The 19220-nt window shown below is 46.0% G+C and overlaps 1 protein-coding gene across 7 annotated transcripts in view; it reads right to left on the bottom strand.

The window, feature by feature from the left end:
- mef2cb (myocyte enhancer factor 2cb) overlaps nt 1–19220 on the bottom strand; it is a 197335-nt gene that overhangs the window by 5597 nt on the left and 172518 nt on the right. For 3 of the 7 annotated variants that reach the window (XM_047328995.1, XM_047328994.1, XM_035639147.2), the window contains 4 exons: nt 9978–10121; nt 7038–7218; nt 6044–6091; nt 683–855 (listed from right to left, as the gene is read on the bottom strand). In XM_047328995.1, coding sequence (XP_047184951.1) covers nt 683–855; nt 6044–6091; nt 7038–7218; nt 9978–10121 — 546 coding nt within the window. Of the gene's footprint in view, nt 1–682; nt 856–6043; nt 6092–7037; nt 7219–9647; nt 9786–9977; nt 10122–19220 lie in introns of all 7 variants that reach the window. The other 4 variants (XM_047328999.1, XM_047328998.1, XM_047328997.1 and 1 more) reach the window with 4 other exon arrangements.

Below are 19220 nucleotides of genomic sequence, written 5' to 3' on the forward strand. Positions count from 1 at the left end.
ATAAAGGTTGGAAGGTTTAAATAAAGGTTTTCTTTATCGCAGTAGTTTTAGCAAAAATTGATTTTGAGTTTAGACTCAGGTGACTGCACTGCTCGCAGCGCTACAAGACACATTGTGCTCTCGAGAAACTGTTTAGGATTAGAAATCCCTTTTAAATTTCAGGTCTTCAAGGCTCTTCTAGGGTGGCTTTGATTTCTAAATTTGAATGGCAGTCTGACTTACCAATAGCAGATCAACATCCTCAGACTGAAGGCATTAAAAGGGGGAGGGTAATAAATTCAAATTAGTGAGTGCGAGTGAGAATAAAGAAATACTAGTGAATCTAGGGGATGGAGCTGCTGCAGGGATCTAATGTGAAAGGAGCATGCTAAGATCTATAACAATATTGCAGTATAAGCAACATTCACGAGCAGATGCGGCTCATGAAAGATATCTGACAGTGTATCAGTCTTGGGCAAAAGAAAATTTGAAGAAAGGTTTTTGATTTGAGAAGCTGCCGAGGCACATGAGAAAACAAGGAAAATGTCACGTGCCTAAAGTTAATCTCATCAACCCAAGTCTGATACTAGGCAAGTAAACAAACCCAAGAGACCCCCCCATAGGTAGGAAGATATACACCGGGGAAGGAAGGTGGTCAGAGGAGGAACGATGACACCAAAAGAGGGATGGAACAATTACTCACAATGGAGGGCATGTTGTTCTTGGCGCCGGGAGGGATGAGCACACGTAGGTCGGGTTTGCGATTGTTCATGCCTAAGTTCATCGGTGGGGGAGACTTCGCCTGCATGTTCTTGTTCATGCCACCGGGAGAGACCAGCAGACCGGGCGAGTTGCGGTGGTTCCCATATCCGTTTCCTGCGAGAGGAAAGAAGAAAGGTTGGGTCGAGAGAGAAGGCAGAAAGACCTAGGGAAGAAATACGCCACTTTTTCTTGAATGGTATTGGAACTAAAGACACAGCAACAGCTTCAAAAGTTTAATGAATCTCGGGAAACCCTGCTGCCCACGATGGCGTCGCCTAATCAAGAACCGCGGGAATTCATTTTCACCTCGTGCTCACGTGTCTCATTTCCACTTCCCGTTGAAGAAAAATCAACCAGCTTGTGGTGCTTCATCATGAACATGGCATCAGAGCAGTTACTCGAACGCACTACAGACTGCTCTTTTTTTTTTTGCCCTGGTGATCACCACTGTTGATCCACTCGAGAGGACCTCACCCTCCACCTCTGTCACTGTCAGTTAAGGCTGCGTGTGCCCTGCAACAGCCAGTGAATCGTGTAAGAAACATCTAATTACGGTTGGCAAGGCCACAGAGGGATGGGACCCATCATTTGGCCATCACAGTTAAACACGTGTGGTTCTTCCAGACAAAGACCCTGCCTTGGGGTTGCCACCAGATCTGCATTCCCTTAAGTACAGAGGGCCAAGTGCAGCACCCATTTCTCCCTCCAAAAAAAAAAACCGGTGGGGCACAAATCCTAGCAACATCATTAAAAAAAAAAAATGAGAGTGGAGCATTCTTGCGAGCAACATAGTCTTTGTTTCTAACCCAATGCCGCAGGCGGTTTTTCCCCTTACTTCTCCGTCCTCCTTCCGAGGGGTAGAACACAGGGCACTGTGTGGACGTTCCCACTTGAAAGACGGGCAGGAATTATACGTTAGACATAAATGAATTTCCTAATCATATACTCCGGGGGAAAATGAGTCGCAGATGTCTTCCTGGGCAATTTCCCTGGCTGATCTTTGTTTAATTTGAGAGCGAGGTTTTTTGTTGTTTGGAAATGAAAAGTCGAAAAAGCTCAATTTCAACAATCTGAAGAGTAAACGACCGCTAGCGGTGAGAGAAAATGAGACCGTCTGACAGAAAACAAGAAAAACAGTGTGTGTGTGTGTGTGTGTGTGTGTGTGTGTGTCTCTGCTGGCATGCGTAACGTGTGAGCATGTATAAGTCGATGTTAACAATCTGGGGTGTGTGTGTTAGAGCATGCTTTTTCTTTATACAATTTTTTACTGTACACCAGTTTTTTTTTCTGTCACTGTAAGCGTACAGAAGCACAATATGACTTGAGACGCCATGAGACATGCTGTATGACTGCTTCTATGCGCGAGCCGCGCATATGGACGCACGTGTGAGTTTTGTGCTGGACCCTCTCGGCTCCAGTGTCGATCGCACATTGGCAAAGAGGCAGCTGCCTCTTCAGTTTTCCCGCTCTCTTCTTCTCATGGCTGGCCCTTTGTGGGATTGAGTGGGCGCATGTGGAGCCAGATGAATGGGACCGCGCGCACACTGCACACGTACACACACTTTAGTAAATAACCCGCCAGGAAGCACATCAGTGTTTCTGTACAAATGACTTCAGAAAGAGACTGAGCTGCAGAGAGACATTAACGCGCACTTTGGTCAAGATGACACGGACTTCATCTTGGTGACAGTCGATCAGACATCTGTGCATTGCCGCCCTGTGGCGATGGCTGCAGTCCCGTCAATTATGTTATGCGAGATCACTATGATCATGAGTGGCATAGGCCAGTCATGAGCCTTAAGCACCTCAAAAGTAAAAACCAAGAGCTCATTAAGCTAATGAAGCAAGAACTTCGAGTCAAATCTTTCCAGTGTGTCGCTCCATCGCACTGATTTTGAGAAACAGTCGCATGCAATGATGGCCCATCGACTTGACTACTACTACTGTATCAGCTGAAGACGAGATATCCAGACTTCGTTTCCACTCTCCTCCTCCAATGCTACCTCGCACAGTCGAGCTGTGAAACGGGCTGGCGTCAACCATTTAGAGGAAGTACCAAAATTAAACACAGCGCAGTCAGATAGTCGGTTTTGCTGCAGTCTGAAAGTCACACATACAGAGCGACATCAGATCTGAGATTCAGATAAACTGCTTTTTGCTATTTCAGAGGTGTTGGGTGACATCTGAGGTCATAGCTGGAGGAGGGATCGCAATCTGACTGGATAGGTGCCATGGTTACAGCCTTGTGCACTTCAAGATGCGCATGTTTGACAAAGCCCCCGAAGAGTTTTTCGTTATTTCTCTCTCCCCTCTCACACACACGCACACACGCACACACACACACACGCGCGGGCACACACACACACACACACACACACACACACAAAAAGGAGAGGTGTGGTTAAACTCATGTAGATTTAACTGTTACTGAACAAATTTCTAATGTCCTGTTGTGGTCTAACAGGCGCGCTCCATCCTATTCCCCATACACACACACTCTTCCGTTTGCGGTTTGGCCAAATGTGCATTCAACCCTGAATTCTCCAACTGAACCAAGGTGTCACACTCAGGCTCACAACTTGTACAGTTGGTGTGAGGTCCTGCCAAGTTTGAAACAGACACCGTTTGATCCGCTGAACCTGACTTGTTGTCAGTTGATGTGCGCGCTCTTTTTAACGTCGCGTTGAAATGTGATTTTGACCGGAGATTTGTCTCAAAGATTTACATCTTCATCTGAGGGAGTAATTGGGGTGTGATCAAGGTGAGAGGCGACAGGAGTTTCTCGTTAATCCCTCCCAGTGCTTTCAGAGTGCTGATCGGAGCATAGATGACAGCTACATAATTGCACAAAATGGAGGTGGGAGGTTTTCACATGCTGGGTCCTTGGTCTGGAGCTCCCTTCATCAGCTCTCTTTTCTTTCCCTTTCACTCACCTTCTGTCTCTCTCTCAGACAGATTGAAGACATACTGTATATAAACAGATGAACATACACGAATGTGCACACTTCAAACTAAATTGTATGCATTATATAATAACTCAGCCTTTATCCTAATGCTGCAAAGAAAAGGAACTCTTTAAGTTGTTACTATTTGCATGGGAAATCAAATTAATGATATGCTTGAAATTCAAGTTATTTTTCACAATACTGTTAGTTGGTTGCTTAGGCAACTAACTTCTAAATCGCACTTTGTCTTGGTCCCTGTAGAAACTTTTTAAATGAATAAATTCAGATTTTTCGTTCATCATAATCTGGAATGGGAAAGTGACTCTCATAAGTTCAGACATGAAAAATGTGAAGTTGGAGTTCTTAGAACATATCCAGGTACTGTGTTGAATGCTTCATCGGCATCCTGTTCAAATGGACGATTCTCAAAATGCTCCATTTAGCTGCATGAACCTACTGAATTCTCACTAAAGAATTCTGTCTTTAGAATTCTGAAATCTTTATTTCCACTGCTATCCTCATCCCCTCTAGCTCATAAAGGGAAAATAAATAAAGGAACCAAGAATTGGAACACATTTATAAGACGGAGACAATTTAATTGAGCTGGAAATTCACACTAAATTCAAATTATCACAAGATGTGTTTTGGGGAATTATGTTTTGGTGAAAGATGCAAGGCAATCAGTGGCGGCAATTGTGACTTTACAGACGTGACAGATTCTTACAGGAATCCTTCCAAACAACAGGAGGACCCCAGGTAATGTGAGTCCCATGTGAGTTGGGCTTTAAAAGCTGTCACTTTCTCTCTTTACAGTTAGTGGAACCGTGACATCTGAGACACAAAGGAGGCGTTATGTGTTTTTGTGCATTTCTGGAGAACATGCACACACACTGACACGCACGCACGCACGCACGCACGCACACACACATTCAAAAAAGACACATAAGCGGCTCCTCCTATTTCACTTAGGCCACGCCACTTAAGACACTCATACACAGGCCAGACAGCTGCTGTACAAGCGGCTTATCAAAACATGCGGCGCGGAGCAGAGGAACAGTCGTCGTGGTGCCACAGTGGCTGGGCCACCTCACACTGAGTCACTTAGAGGAACATCATTAAAATGGCTGACCAAGTTCACAGAACACTTCCATCTGTGTTCTCCCACTGTTTCTCCTCTGCACACATGCTTCAGCCATCAGTGGATATTCATCACTGGGGTCCCCCCCCCCCCAAACACACACACACACAGACACACACACACACACACGCACACACGATGAGATTTAAGAGAGCTTTGAATGGAATCTTTTAGGTCTGACATGACTCTCTCTATGTCGTGTTTTTCGCTGCTGCTGAGCGACGCACAGCTCTCACAGAGTGCCTCTGTTCCTTTCGGTACGGTGACACAAAGGCTACATTTGAATCACGCTCTGCAGCACGCCGTCGATGGAACACAGGCCACAACAAATGGTCCTGTTGTGCGTGTGTGTGTGTGTGTGATGAGTGACCAGACAGGGAAACCAAGCATTGACCCCATGTGATGGAGCCCTAGGGGCCAGACAAGGCTGCCCAGCTGTGCCCCAGTGACCCCCCGATCCATTCTCCATTTTTACACTCTGCTAAAGCTGTAAAATGTAACACTTTAAATGGGAGTCTATTTGCCATAAACTTGGGCCTGACATGTCCTCAGGGACAAACCGATTGACACACAGAAGCTAACACATAAGACTGCCTACACATGCTCCTCAAATATGGGTTGCTCCCTGCTCCGTGGGATCGATATTGCACGGTGAGCCCCACTGAATTAATTTGGTTTGAGACTTATGACAGGAGCTATTGTATGTGTAGCAAGTTCGTCTGGCAAAACAAGTTGCTCCGAATAGGAGCTATGGGTGTTGTCATGTTTAAGTCACATCCCAATCTGATACAGAAATAACATAATCACACAGGCTCGTCACACAGGGAAACAAAGACAATTTGAACTGTACGTTCAAATGTCCAGGATCTCTTCTGATTAGCTGTCAGTCAATCTGCTGCTCCAGCATATAGTGCAATTTTATTTGTTTCCCCCCACTTGTTCTACCGTTTTATAGCCGAACGCAGGCAGGATGTTTCACAACCCCAGCACTGTGCAAACATTCCCAGATGAACTCCCCGACCACTAACATCAACACATCATGGACAAAATCTCCATTTGGGTTTGGGTTACTATTAGTCATGCAATTTATGGCCCCGAGTGGGTGAGTGGGTGCCATGTATGTGTGTGTGTGTGTGTGTGTGTGTGTGTGTGTGTGTGTGTGTGTGTGTGTGCGCGTGTTAGCAGACAACTGTGTGTGAAAAGAGGAGGCCGTTCTTACCAGCACTGGTGCCTGCGCCAGTGGTGAGGTCAGCACCCATGAGGCCACCTGAAAGATGAAAGAGAGGGGAAAGCAAAAGAGAGAAAACCATTAGAGGATAGACACCCACGTAACATCCACTATGCCTCCCGTCTCTTACCTTGCTGGGCATACAGAAGCTAACTCAATTTAATCACCATAAGTGTGTGTGTGTGTGTGTGTGTGTGTGTGTGTGTGTGTGTGTGTGTCTCAGTGTCTCATATGTGCGCTGATTACAGAAGTAACACTGCTTTCCGCACAAACCTTAACACTCTGAGCAACTGGACACTGCGAGTGGATACATTACGCAGGCGTCCAAGAAAAATGACACATTATTATTTTTAAGCCATGTGAGGTGGAATAGTGGGAGGGTCCAGAACGTGTGCGGTTTGGTGTGGACGCTGCGAGTGCCAAGACTCATATTTAGTTTATGCTGGCGCTTCTAGCATCCAGTTGTAATGACAGGGTAAGGGTGTGGGCAGCAGCCTTCAGACCAGGGGGACAGAAAAAGGACTCTGGACAACAATAACAAACCAACAGTCCTGATTTACTCATGTCACCAGCAATTCGACGCCTATACATAGGGCTAGACATCCCATGTGTAGAACCTCACGCTAAATCAATGAGACGGCGGCCTGGGGTTTCCTGTGATCATTACGTACTTTGAACAAAATACTGAGCTGGCAATATGTGAGTACATGTAGGAGACTTCAGATTCATTCAGGGCCTTTAAGTGCCTCTGTAGAGAGTAGCTATCATAAAATAAACGTGTCTATTACATTACATTACATTCATCTAGCGGATGCTTTTGTCCAACGCAACTTACAATGAGTACATCCAGCCATGAAGAAAGGCTAAACTGCTCCATTTTAGAAATTTTCTTTATTTTATTTTTTCAACCATTGTAGACCCAGGACAGCAAACATGACATCTGAGAAGATAGACAGGGATAACAGTGTGTACACGGGTGCCTTACCTGCACTGGGGGGTCTGTGTGTAACTCCAGGAGACATGCTGTTTCTCTGTAGGCCGTGGTGTGCCAGGGGCAACAGGTTGTGGTTGCCAAGGGATCCACCCTGATGGCTGTAAATGAGATTGTTCTGGTTGCTAATGGGAATGGACACGGGCATGTCGTAGTTTGACGGGGGCACGGCCTGCTGAGAAAGAGAGAGAGAGAGGGAAAAGAGAGACACGGGCCCAGGTTTTATTACGCTAAAGGTACCAACGATTAAGTGAACAAACAAAGACGGGGCCTTGGAGTAAAGGCATGGACGCAGAAAGAGAGCAAGGGACGAGACATTTGAGAAACACTCCAGGAACGCAAAGGAATTTGAAATCCTTTGACTGTGAAGCAATCACGCACAAACGAAAAAAGGCAGAGGGAGACATTGGGGGACTAACAATAGACAGCCATGCACAGTCCAAGAGATCGACTTCTTAGAACAAAGACTAAAAATACAGGACAGTGTGGTTGGTGAAAGGGAGCACTGCACAAAAACAAAAAGGGTAAGCACCTAGAAAACTCCTCTCACATTGTTCGCAAGATAATATATATGGGCTGGAAATTATTTGTCATTGCAGCATGATGTAGCTTGGGCGGGTTGCTTTGGAGGCTACTAATAACTTTGTGTTAAGGACCCAGGTCTTGCCCCTGACATGTTGTGACATTTGTCAACGTGACGCCAAAAGGGTTGACCTGTGGAAATATTGCACTGTGATCACATCCCTGGTTTACGATATCAAATAAATGAGAAGGATATGGGTTTTTACCGGGAATAAAGCCGATGGCATCACACTGTTCTAAAGGAGCAAAAGACAATTCTGTCCGTCTTCGCCTCACTAATAAAGTCTGCAGGATTTCTTGCCAAAGTTTCATCACGACTGGAGAAGAGACTGAACAGGGAATCATTTCTTTTTCTGTCACATGGAGCAAATGCAAAGAGTTTTGTTTTTTTTCAAGTGCTGGACTCAGATCTGACAGCAGTCTCATCCGCAACGCGAGCAGAGGTAGCTGGTCGGCCCCAGGCGCCTAGTTTGTCATGTTTATTGTGTCACTTGGCAGAAGGACTTAACCTTGGGAGTGCCCTGGAAGTGGTTGATCCTGCATGTTAGCTTTAGGAAGTAGAAAATAGGGTCCCAAATTACTGCCATGTGTCTCGGAGCCATGGAGGGAGCGCATCGGAGGGACCATCGGCCCAACTTACGTGGGATATGGGCCTTAGCAGCGCTCTGTCTTCTTCACTTTCTCTCTTTTGCTAATGTTCTTTTCGCGAGCCAAATGTCATTTCAAAGCACAATGAGGGGTTACTTGAACCATATTTCATTAGCCAAAAGCTATGGACTCTTTCTTTTATAACCAGTGACGGGCTGTCTGACGTTTTTTTGAAGACTTTTGAGTAATTTCTTCTATCTTGTACTCCTTGCCGGAGTTTTTTCACACCCCGTGATTTCTCTGTGCCGTGCTTTTTTAAGAGCGCGGGGGAGGGGGGGGGGGGGGGGGGGGGGGCTGTCTCATGTGTGCACATTTGTGCGTAACACACGCCCCAGTTCCGGGTGTCAGGGCCCCGTCTGTAAGCTGTCCTTCAACTGGTGCCATCCTTCCTGTTTCACTCATCTTCCTCCGCTGCCTCTCCCCACAGTCCCCTCAACAGTCCCCCTGCAATCCAGAGGCCCAGTGCTTGGCAGCCACCCTGACCACACACCGAACTGCCACTTGTTGTGTGCAGGGGCCCCCCCCAACACCACCCCCCTCTGTTCTACCCCCATCCCCACTCAGCTCTGATCCCAAACCCACCCCAGCTTACCAACCCCTGCCTCACTTCTAACCACATCTCCCCCTGCTCCACGTGGCTGAGACACTACTGTTCTTCGCTGAATGATCTACTGTGGAATTATCTCTTTCTTTGTAAGGACAGAGCCCTAACCATTCCAATATGGTGCTTTCTGAATGAGCTGCAGGCTAAGTTTACATAGAAAGCAGCCTTTATTTTGTGGTTTTCTTGCAGATGGCAAAAGATAAGATTCTTCTGTGAAATGATATCATAAAAGTACAGCTGCTGAAACGTCCTCACGTATCTATATTCACTAAACTGAATTTTGTGAGATCGACATAACGAGTTTGCGAATGTCTGCCGACGTTTCATTGCCACCGTGTCTGTCCTTGTTGTTGCGGGTGACTGATTGCTGTGTTTTGGTGCAGGAAAAGGAAAAGCACATGCAGACCACACCTCCCTCGGGAGCCAGGCAAGGCATTATGGGTAACGGGTTCAAGGTGGGAACCCAGTGAGGTTGAAATTTGTCATGAGAGAAAGTCTAGAATTACTATATAGCAAAAAATGCCGGCTTGTTACGGTCATAGTTGTGTCAAATTAGAGGACTGCTCCTCAACTGTGATCAAGATGAATCAAAGAACTGTAATTCTTTTTCCACTGTAAGTATAATCTCACTCTCGTCTTACTGCACTCTCACTGAGTATTTAGTCTAGTGGCAAACAATGGCGGTTAGATGGGTTAGCTCAACGGTTACTGGCCAGTCAGCATTTTGTTACCCTGCTGAGGAAGCGGTGCGGCGTCAAGCCAGTACTTACAGGTATCTTATGAGTTTTAATCATGTGGTCAAACTCCTCGTTAATCTGTTTGTATTTCTCCTCAGTGCGTGGGGTGAGGATGAGAGCGGACTCGAGCTCCGGGCTCTCGCCACCTTTGTTCTCCTTCTTGCTCAATGCCTGCCAGGTCCCGCAACCACAGAGACGGACGGAGGGAGACACAGATGAAGGGGACGGAGAGATGGGTGGTAGGAGCACATGACGAAGACATGGAGACGAGGACAAAGCAACAGAAAGCAAAGGGGGGGGGGGGGTAGGAAGAGAGGAAAGAAAGGTGAGAGGAAGGTTCGGGGTTCAATGAGAAGTACTTACACACAGTCTCTGTCTGCTGATCATCAGATCAATGTCCTCATTTATTTTCCTGTACTTGTCCTCGGACTCGGGGCTGTGGCCGACCGAGTCGTCTGCATCGGGGTCCGGGCTGTCACAGCCATTTAGGCCCTTCTTTCTCAATGTCTGCAAACAGAGCAGTTGCACAACATATGTTGAAGGGGTTTCGGGGTAAGGAACAATGAACCAGGTGAACAGCCTCGGAGGGACAAAAGGTCACGAACTCTCAGAATCCAATTAGAGGAAGTTCGGAAAACCTTTCAGAGATTTCTTTTACAGGAGTACATTTATTTCAAGTGGATATATTGTGTTTTTCCTCTTCCAAGGAAATGCAGTTTCTGAGAAATTGTGATACAAAAGATCTTCAACCCTTTTTGATGAACAAGTAAACATGCTGCTCAGCATTCAGGATGGCACAAAGGGTTTAATTACATCCAATAACAAGACATAACAAATTATCAAACTCTTGACCAAATGACAAATCATGGGACCCTGAAACTTCATAATCACACAGGGAAGAGGCATAAAAGTAAAACACATTTTATAACCATAATAATCAGTGGATAATTAAATAGAATTAAAATACAGCAGAGGCGCTCGAGTTCACGTACATGTGGTCCATGCGCTATTAAAAAAGCGTGGCAGTTTCTGTTTTGGCCACCTGATGGCCACCTGCCCCCATTATAAGTGGACAGAAAAGAGTAGAAAAGGCACACTCTCCACTCGGCACAGACAAAGAGAGCATAAGAGGGAGAGAGAGAGAGGGATAGAGATAAAGGCAGAGAGAGCTGCCTCTGTCCTTTTTTTTTTTTTTTTTTTTTTAGATATTGTTGACAACCATAACAACGGGGATAAGTTTCAGGGCACATTACCGTGCGTGACAGCGCGCGGGCATGTTTTGCCTGTGCGAGCAGGCATGCGCCGAGAGGTGCTGTGTTCATTTGCCTCGTGAAAGTGAGAGACAAAGACGGAGAGCGGGAGGGGAGAAAAAGTACAGTAGCTGACAGTTAGAGATCTCATCAAAGGTAGCCCCCCAGCCCCCCCCCCCCCCCCTTCCTCCCTGCACCACCGCCGCTGCCCCCCCCCCCCCCTGGCTTTAATAAAGGGAGATTAGTCTACAGGAGGAATATCACGGGCCTGCTCCTGTCTGTGGAGTCGTTGCTTCACACTGCGCTCTCCTGCTTTCATCTGAAGCTCCATATCAGACAGACATAATTAAATTTACTTTAGCACACCCTGTATTTGATGCTGATCAAGTGTGCGTGCCTCTCACTCTCTCTCTTTCTGTATATGTTGTTGTGTGTGTGTGTGTGTGTGTGTGTGTCTATGTGTGGGAGGGGAAAGAGGGGAATGAGTGTGTTTGTGTGTGTGTGTGTGTCAATGTGTGGGTGTGTGAGAGTGGGTGTAAGCGTCAAGAAGAAGAAGAAAAAAAGAAAAGAAAGAGAGCCTGAGCATGGAGAAAGGAGGAAGATAGATGCTAAGATAAGTTAATCTCAGTGAACTTCTTCCATTTGTTTGTCTCCGTCAATACTCGCTCACGGTGGAGATACCAGTGCAAGCTACTCCATCACAACCAGCAGCAGAAGTGACAGGGAGTGATCTGCTTGCTTAGAAAACAAATAACAATCCAGTCATCTCTCATGTCAGCGCAACAAAGGCTTGTTTCGAGTGTGGTTTTAGTGAACTTAGAGGGCTTCTTTTGTGTGTGTGTGCGTGTGTGTGATAACTGTTTGATTCCCGAGGCGTCTCGTGGTGAGGCAGCTACTGTAAGCGTGTCAACATTTCGCCGGCTCTCCTCTTCTTTTCTCTGAATCCTCACTCGGCCCCCAGAGTGGAACTCTGGAATTCTGAATTTGAAAGCGTCTCTCACATCTTTGACAGTCTTCAGGAAATCACACCAAACAAATCAACCGAGGCGTTGCAGGGGATCTGACTTCTAACAGGCCTACAGTGAATCAGGCTCTCTTGCTCCATCTGAGGTGGATGAGTCAAAAGAACAAAGGGGCTGCAGAGGTTTTGCACGCTGTCTCTTTTGGCAAAGGCGTGAGACGTAAAATTTCTGGTATTTTCTTTTGTGTCGTCTCATTCTGGTCTTGGCGATGCATCACATCGAACTGACAAGAGCTGAACCGCTGGACCTTTTTCCGTTCACATGAGGATGCATGCAAAACTTTCCGTTCTACTTGCACAGATTTCCGCTATACCTACCGCCACCAGCGCATGAGAGAATTCACTTCCATTCTAGGAAGAGTAGCAGTGGGGCGTTGCTGGGAGAGGAGAGCGGGGGCGACGAGGTGACACCCATAAGGGGAAACTGAGCTGGTGGTCTGGTCAGGGGGTTGGGCAATGGCTGCATTGGGTGTTGATGTGCCGCAGGGAGTCAGTGCGTGAGTGTTATATGACTTCGAAGCATGTGGCCCAAAGGCTTAGCTTTCCAGCAGGGCTCAGCACATTGGAGGGTGCGGCGCAAGGGTCCTATGCCACTCATCCCAGTTATGCCCACCTGTTAAAAGTCATCACACCTGCTGCCAAAAGGCTGACACACAACCCGACAGCCAATCAGATCTGCTGGTTTGTTCACATAGCCATAGAAGGCCCTCTGACTCTCGCACTGTCCCCCTCCCCGGCCCTAGTTACCCTACTCATCCTATATGTTGTCCTCTTCTCTTACAGCCCGTTGCTTTATCCGTGCCCTGGATTTGTTAGTATTTTTTGCTTCTCTGCTACATCGACTGCTGCTCCAAAGAAGGCTTTCATGACATCACCACTATATAAGACACATCAAAGATGCTAATTTCAAATTGACTGAGGGAATAATGAAAAAAACCCTCCAAAAAACCAACTGCTAACCCAATGCGGAAAGACACAGGTATGACGATCTGGTATGTCATATGTCTTTGGGGAATATGCTAATAGGATGAGATTTAAACAAAAACACTTTGGTGCTGTCCGCTTGTGCCAAGAATATTATGCACATAATATCCACCTAAATTATAATTCTTGTATTAAAATGATTCAATCTCTCAAGCAACTAGGTTCCTCAGCTTTATAAAGAAATGTTCACTGTTTTATTCCTTCTTCAGAATAGAGAATTTTTCAAATTTATAGCAATTGCATTACCTCTTTCTTTCTTTTTTCTTTTTTTTTTACAAACGTCACATTTATCCATATTCATTAATTAATGAAGTGTTTTGTATTCATCAGTTAATTAACTTTGGAAAAAAACAGAAACAACAGAAAATAAAATCTCAATTGTGGACAGACTCTGAAGTGAGAAATTGCTTCTTAAGAGGGAAAGACAAATGAAGAACGGAGAATGAGACAAAACAGTGAAAAATTGAGCTACATAGGGAGAGGCATACAGGCATGCCATTTCAACGGGCACCAAACAAATAGAGTACATTAAATATGAGGGTAAAGACGGACTAAAAAGCGTGACAGGAAAAAAGTGCAAAAAGGACGTGGATGCTCGCTTGGCTCGGCGCGTCTCTCTGTGGCCCCTTTTGAGGTTTGCTCCTAATTAAACTCCTTCTCCGTGATGCTCCCTCATGACTCGACTTGTCACAGGCCCCGTGTGAGGCATACAGACACGGCGTCCTACATACTTAGACACCCCTGTCATTCAGTTCTGTCCCTCCAGTTCTGCACCCTCAGCTAGGCTGGCCGACGCGGGGCAACAGGACTCTGTGAGGAAAGCAATGGACGACAACCTGGGCTTATCAGAGGCTATCTCAATGGCTATAGTTTGACTCCTATGATGTTTAAAATCACAGGAAAAACAACATTTTTAGACTAATTTCATAGTTTGGGGTGTGGGTGATAATTTCTCGTAGCTCTTGAGAAGATACACTGCGGAGAGTATTTGGGTGTGAGTTCTGGGAGGCCCCGGGGGGTCTGCTAGGGACAGCTGACGCCTGCACAGAACTCCTGCCATGCCAGGATCCGTCTGCTCGGCATTCTGCCACCCTGCTCACTCTCTCTATCCCTCTATCTGTCTTTCTGCCCCCCATCTCTCTGTCTCAGTCTGGTGCTCAGTCTGTCTCTGTCGCACTATACCTTTGTCCCCCCCCCCCCCGTTTTTCTGCAATACTAACACATCTCAACGAAAGCTGAGTCAAGACACTGTTGGCTTGATGGGTACATCCTTGTTTCTGATAGGGCCAGGCCAGTTGATGGGTTGTGTTTGGAGAGGGCTCCATTGCTGACCATTCCCCTCTGCAGTTATCTTGGCAGTGGCTGAAGGGTATGACACATTCAATATTGTGTTTATGGCCACTGGCGACAGCCAGACCAGTGAATGTTTCTCACTGTCTTCAGCCCAATGGCTGACAGCATCAGTATAAAAACCCTCTCCAAAAACAGCCTGTTTATAATAGGCCTTTTATATCTTTGCAAACACTGTATGGTCTTCAGAATACATACTATTGTCAGCGAAACCAGAACTTATGAAAGAATATAGTATAGTGCGAAGGCACAAAGAGTTTTACCCAATAAACGCAGCAGTTTATGGCTGCAGTGCATTTCAGCAGTTGATGAAAAACAAGTTTGCTGACAGACAAGCACGATGTAATAGCAGTACTAGCTCTGCCACTTAATGGTTAATCATGTTTGTTGTGCTGTTCAAATATAATAAAATTTGTACGGGAATGAACAGCTTTTGTCGAGCAGGGACTCAGCCTCTGTTTATCACACTGTTGAGAATGGCAGAGAAACAGACAGATTCACTTCGACTATCAGAGGTGCAGCTTGGAGACATGTGAAATGTACAGACCTGCCTACATATAATGTATGAGCATTTGCCTGAGCTGGGTGTGACCACAGTCTTTTCAGTAAATGGTTTAGGACCCTAAAGTCAATCACAATGGAATTTCTAATGGCTCCCAAATAATCTTTAGGAAAATATCATTGAAAGCTATGGGCTATACTTATTAAATTGCCTTTTTTAAAATTCAAATAAAGTACAAAGATAAACAGTACATTTTCTTTGAATGGTCTTTACACTCATTTCAAAAATCTATGACTTGGATCAAAATCATTTTGTGGTGAAAGGGGTGAAACAGAAGGAAAAGTTTGGAAAAACCACAGGACATCTGGGGGCTCCTTTGCTTTTACCAATTGACTAACTCAATTTCATCAGAGCAGATTGGTAAGGAGCAATGTGGCTCGGTGTCAGCAGGGGTGAGGCAGTGGGGAGAAACATTGTCCCTTCCCATCCCAAATAACAAAATTGAAGTGGTCATGAAGTGGACCTGCCGCGGACTAAGACCCTTCAGCACCACGGCACAATAAGTGCACTGGTGGCCTTGCTGGCGGCAGGGATTGGGTAATCGTATATTTGAGATACGTATGCTCTCATTCTCCTTTATTTCTATTACTTTTTTCCGTCTGTCTGTCTGGCTCATTCTCACTTGCTCTCGTTTTTTTTCTCTCCCCCACTCTCCCTGTCTGTCTCTCTCTCTCTCTCTCTCTCTCTCTCGCTCGCTCTTTCTTTCTCTCCGCTTTTTCAGAGTGGAGGGAACATCAGAGGGTTCAGGCTGGCTTAGTTTATTAGAAGCAGATGGCAGACCAAAGGCAAGAAGGCCACAGTTTCATGAAGCGTGGTTTGAACATGCCAGGGCCATGTCGAGGGGCATGCCCATGGATGATGATGGCTGCATGGTGTGTGTGTGTGTGTGTGTGTGTGTGTGTGTGTGTGTGTGTGTGTGTGTGTGTGTATATGAGTGAGCATTTGGGAGGAGAGGGTTGATTTTGTTGGTTACCAATCTGAGGAACGTAACCCCCAAATCACAGTCTGTTCCTCCCTGCTTTTTTTTTCAGTCATCATCTGTGCCTCCCTATGCACTGGTTGAGGCAAAAATCAATGACTTCTTCGGTGATTTGGGGCTTTGAAGCCCCTTACTCCTTGTGCCCTGCTGCACTATAATCTCGAATCAAAGGCTGACGTCTGGGATCCATCATCCCTGCAGCAAAGTGGTCGTGTAGCTCATAACACCGGTTAACTGTGTAATTATTAACTGTTTTGGGATTACTAGACTGACTGAAATTTAAAAAAAAGGGAATGGGAAGTAGAGCAAACATAGAGAAAAGTGTTAGGTTAAGTGGGAGAGACAGAGAGAAACGGGTGCGCAACACGGCTCCTCCAAACTGTGGCTTTGTGGTGGTGCATGTGCTAAAATCACCATTGAGAAGAGCCCGCTCACAGACAGACAGTCTTAGCTCGCCAGTACACAGCACAATACCAGATGGTGCAGTGTTTCCCATATGGAAGAGACGCACACTAAGCACATGTCAGAATCCAACACTGTTTGCTACAGCAGCATCCCAGCCCCGGGAACAAAGTGGTCATTCAGACTAGTCACTACACTGTATAATTACCCAGATAGACATTATTAGACACAATGCCAGCTCAGTGAAACTGGATAAAGAGGGCACTTATGTCTGCACCCTCAACCTACCCATCTTTCACTTCTACACTCCAGTTGCATAAAACGTCTCCACTGAAATGAGAGGAATAGGAATTTGTTTATATGTATATAAAAAATGACTTTACCGAGGCAAAATTGTGCGTGGAAAACACTCTGACACTTGCTTTATACACTGTAATTACAGTAATGCAATTATAGTAATGTCACACTTCACTATAGGACTTCATAGTCGACTCCGGCTATCTTAGGGTGGCAACGGGTTAAACTTCAAGTCCCCGCCCCCCCCCCCCCCCCCCCCCCCCCCCCCCCCCGAGGCACCTTCTACTCCTTCTTTGTCCCTCCACCAATCGTCACTTATCGTCTTTTGTCTCCCCGTCTCTTATCGTGCGGTGCCACAGCAGGAAAAGGGAGCCTGAGGGAGGCCTTGAGTAACAATGACCAGCCGGTTGACCTCTATACTATGACCTTGAGTTTCCACACCCTGCCCAAAGCAGCAATCATGGCAGGGGAGGGGGGTGAGGCCAGGGGGGGAAGCTCTAGGCAAGGCAGGGAATGCCATCTTTAAAAATAGATCTTCATTATTCTGGATTTTCCACAAATAGTTTCAAAGAACAAGGCATCATTTCATCTTAATGGCTGGCGTGAATTGTTTTGGGCTGTGTAGTGGAAAAGCATTGCCTTTTGGCAACGTGGCCTCAGAAGTGGCCTGCCTTTATTCACCACTCCACACCATAGGGACCACATATTGGCACATTTCAAACGGTCTATTTTTAAAACCTCCTTTTGTTGTTGTGTGAGTACCTCAGACTTCCGCTTAAGTATACTGACTTTGAAAAAGCCCCCACCTCCGACAGAAATCCAAGTGCTACTTAGTTTCTTGTCTGGGCTTCTGCTTTTCTGGGTTGCAGGCATTTGATGTGGAACAAAATGCTGAGCCTGTAGATCACATACATTATCTGACATCTTGTTTTTAGCCCTATTTTTAAAAAGTGGAAGAGGCATGTAGTGGTCTATAAAACATGAACTCAGGAAACTTGCTCTCTATATGTCTAAGACTCTTTGCCGCAGACAGATGTTTTCTAGTGTGCCACACTTAAATGTGGCACAAGATTCTGTGGCCAATGCAGACAATGTTCAGCTGCATGAGCAGACTGCCTTGGTTGTGTGAGGGTGACACGTCTCTGGCTTCTTCTGACTATCATAGTCTGACCTGCTGATTAAAAACACACTAAATTCCACTAATATAACTTTCCAGAAACATACCCTGTATTAAAAAAATACACAGGGAGCCTCTGTTTGGAAAAGTGTGTGTGTGTGTGTGTGGGGGGGGGGGGGGCAGGCACCAACAAGTGAATTAATGTCTTCTTTATCCAAGGAATCAAATGTTTATAGGCACTGCAGGGTCACAGAGTGTTGATCTTATGTATCTGGTCGCCGAGGGGCAACTTTTCACGGTTGATCTTCACAGAGAGAGAGAGAGAGAGAGAGAGAGAGAGACGGAGGCTGAATGAATACCCTGACAATTCGCTTACTCACTCCTCTGTTTCAAAAACAACCCCCACCCACCATGTTTCAGACACCAGGAAGGGGGGAGTAAAAGAAAGAAAGAGAGAAAGAGAGAGAGAGAGAGAGAGAGAGAGAGAGAGAGAGCGAGCGATTCCAAGCCTATTCTTCTAGCCTCTCCCGGCGAGGACCGCAGCTAAGAAACTATTTTTAGCTTCACCACAGACTATTTTTAGACCAGTAGAACTTTTTGAGGCATTTATTAGAAAAAAAAAAGAATACATCAAATAAAAAGAGCGTGATGGTGGTGGTTGTTTTTGGGGGGTGGTGCTTCACTTTTGACCGTCTAACACTGTAGTTTATGTGGAGAGTTTGTTGCCGATCAAGCTGAAGTGTCAGGGGAAATACAGAGACTCAAAGTTAATGTTTTTAAAGGAAAGCATGGGCAGCTATGTATCACTTTTTTTTTTTTTTGCTTTTTGTCTCACCACCTTTTTCCTGTGCAATAGAACAAACACTTTTCTGTCCGAAGCTTCAAGACCAAGCCGAAGTGGACGGTGCGCAGACAGGAAAAGACGGAGGACAAAGGCACAACTCACTTGGTGAAGTTCACGATGCCAGAAAGACAAAGGGCCAAAATATGTTTTTAGAAATGTATTAACCATCACCATCATGGTTCCCTGTAGGGACGGTATTAGCTAGGTGATGAGTAGTGTCTGGTGTCGTCGCTTGGAGTTCCGTGTGAAGAGTTTCATTTTTCGTCTCATCAGGCCAATCCTGACAGAGCCATGTAAATGCCATTTGGCAAACTCCAAGCAAGCTGTCATATTCCTTTTACTCAAAGCGGCTTCCATCTAGCCACTCGGCCATAAAGGCTTGACTGATGGCGTGCGGTTGAGGTGGTCTGGCAGGTTCGTCCATCTCTGTGGAGGACTTCTGACTTCTCACTGCTGGGTTTCTTGGTCACCTCCCTCACTCAGGCCACTTCTTGCCCAGTTACTCAGTTTGGCCAACTCTAGTGGCCCTGGTGGTTCCAGGCGTCTTGCATTTCACAATTATTGAGAGCACTGTGCTCCTGGGAACACTCAAAGCTTTGGGGAAGGGGTTTATGCCCTTGGCCCGATCCTCACAGAGGCCTACAGAGAGTTCCTCGGACTCCATGACTTGGTTTCGGTCCTGAACTGCAGCGTGAACTGTGGACCCTTGCATACAGTGATCTGTGGCTCTCTCAACTTAATGTCCAGTCAATTCAGTTCAGTTCACCACCGACGATAAAAGCGATTTTAAGCAACCACGA

The sequence above is a fragment of the Scophthalmus maximus genome, chromosome 19, assembly GCF_022379125.1.
Source record: "Scophthalmus maximus strain ysfricsl-2021 chromosome 19, ASM2237912v1, whole genome shotgun sequence".
NCBI lineage: Eukaryota > Metazoa > Chordata > Actinopteri > Pleuronectiformes > Scophthalmidae > Scophthalmus > Scophthalmus maximus.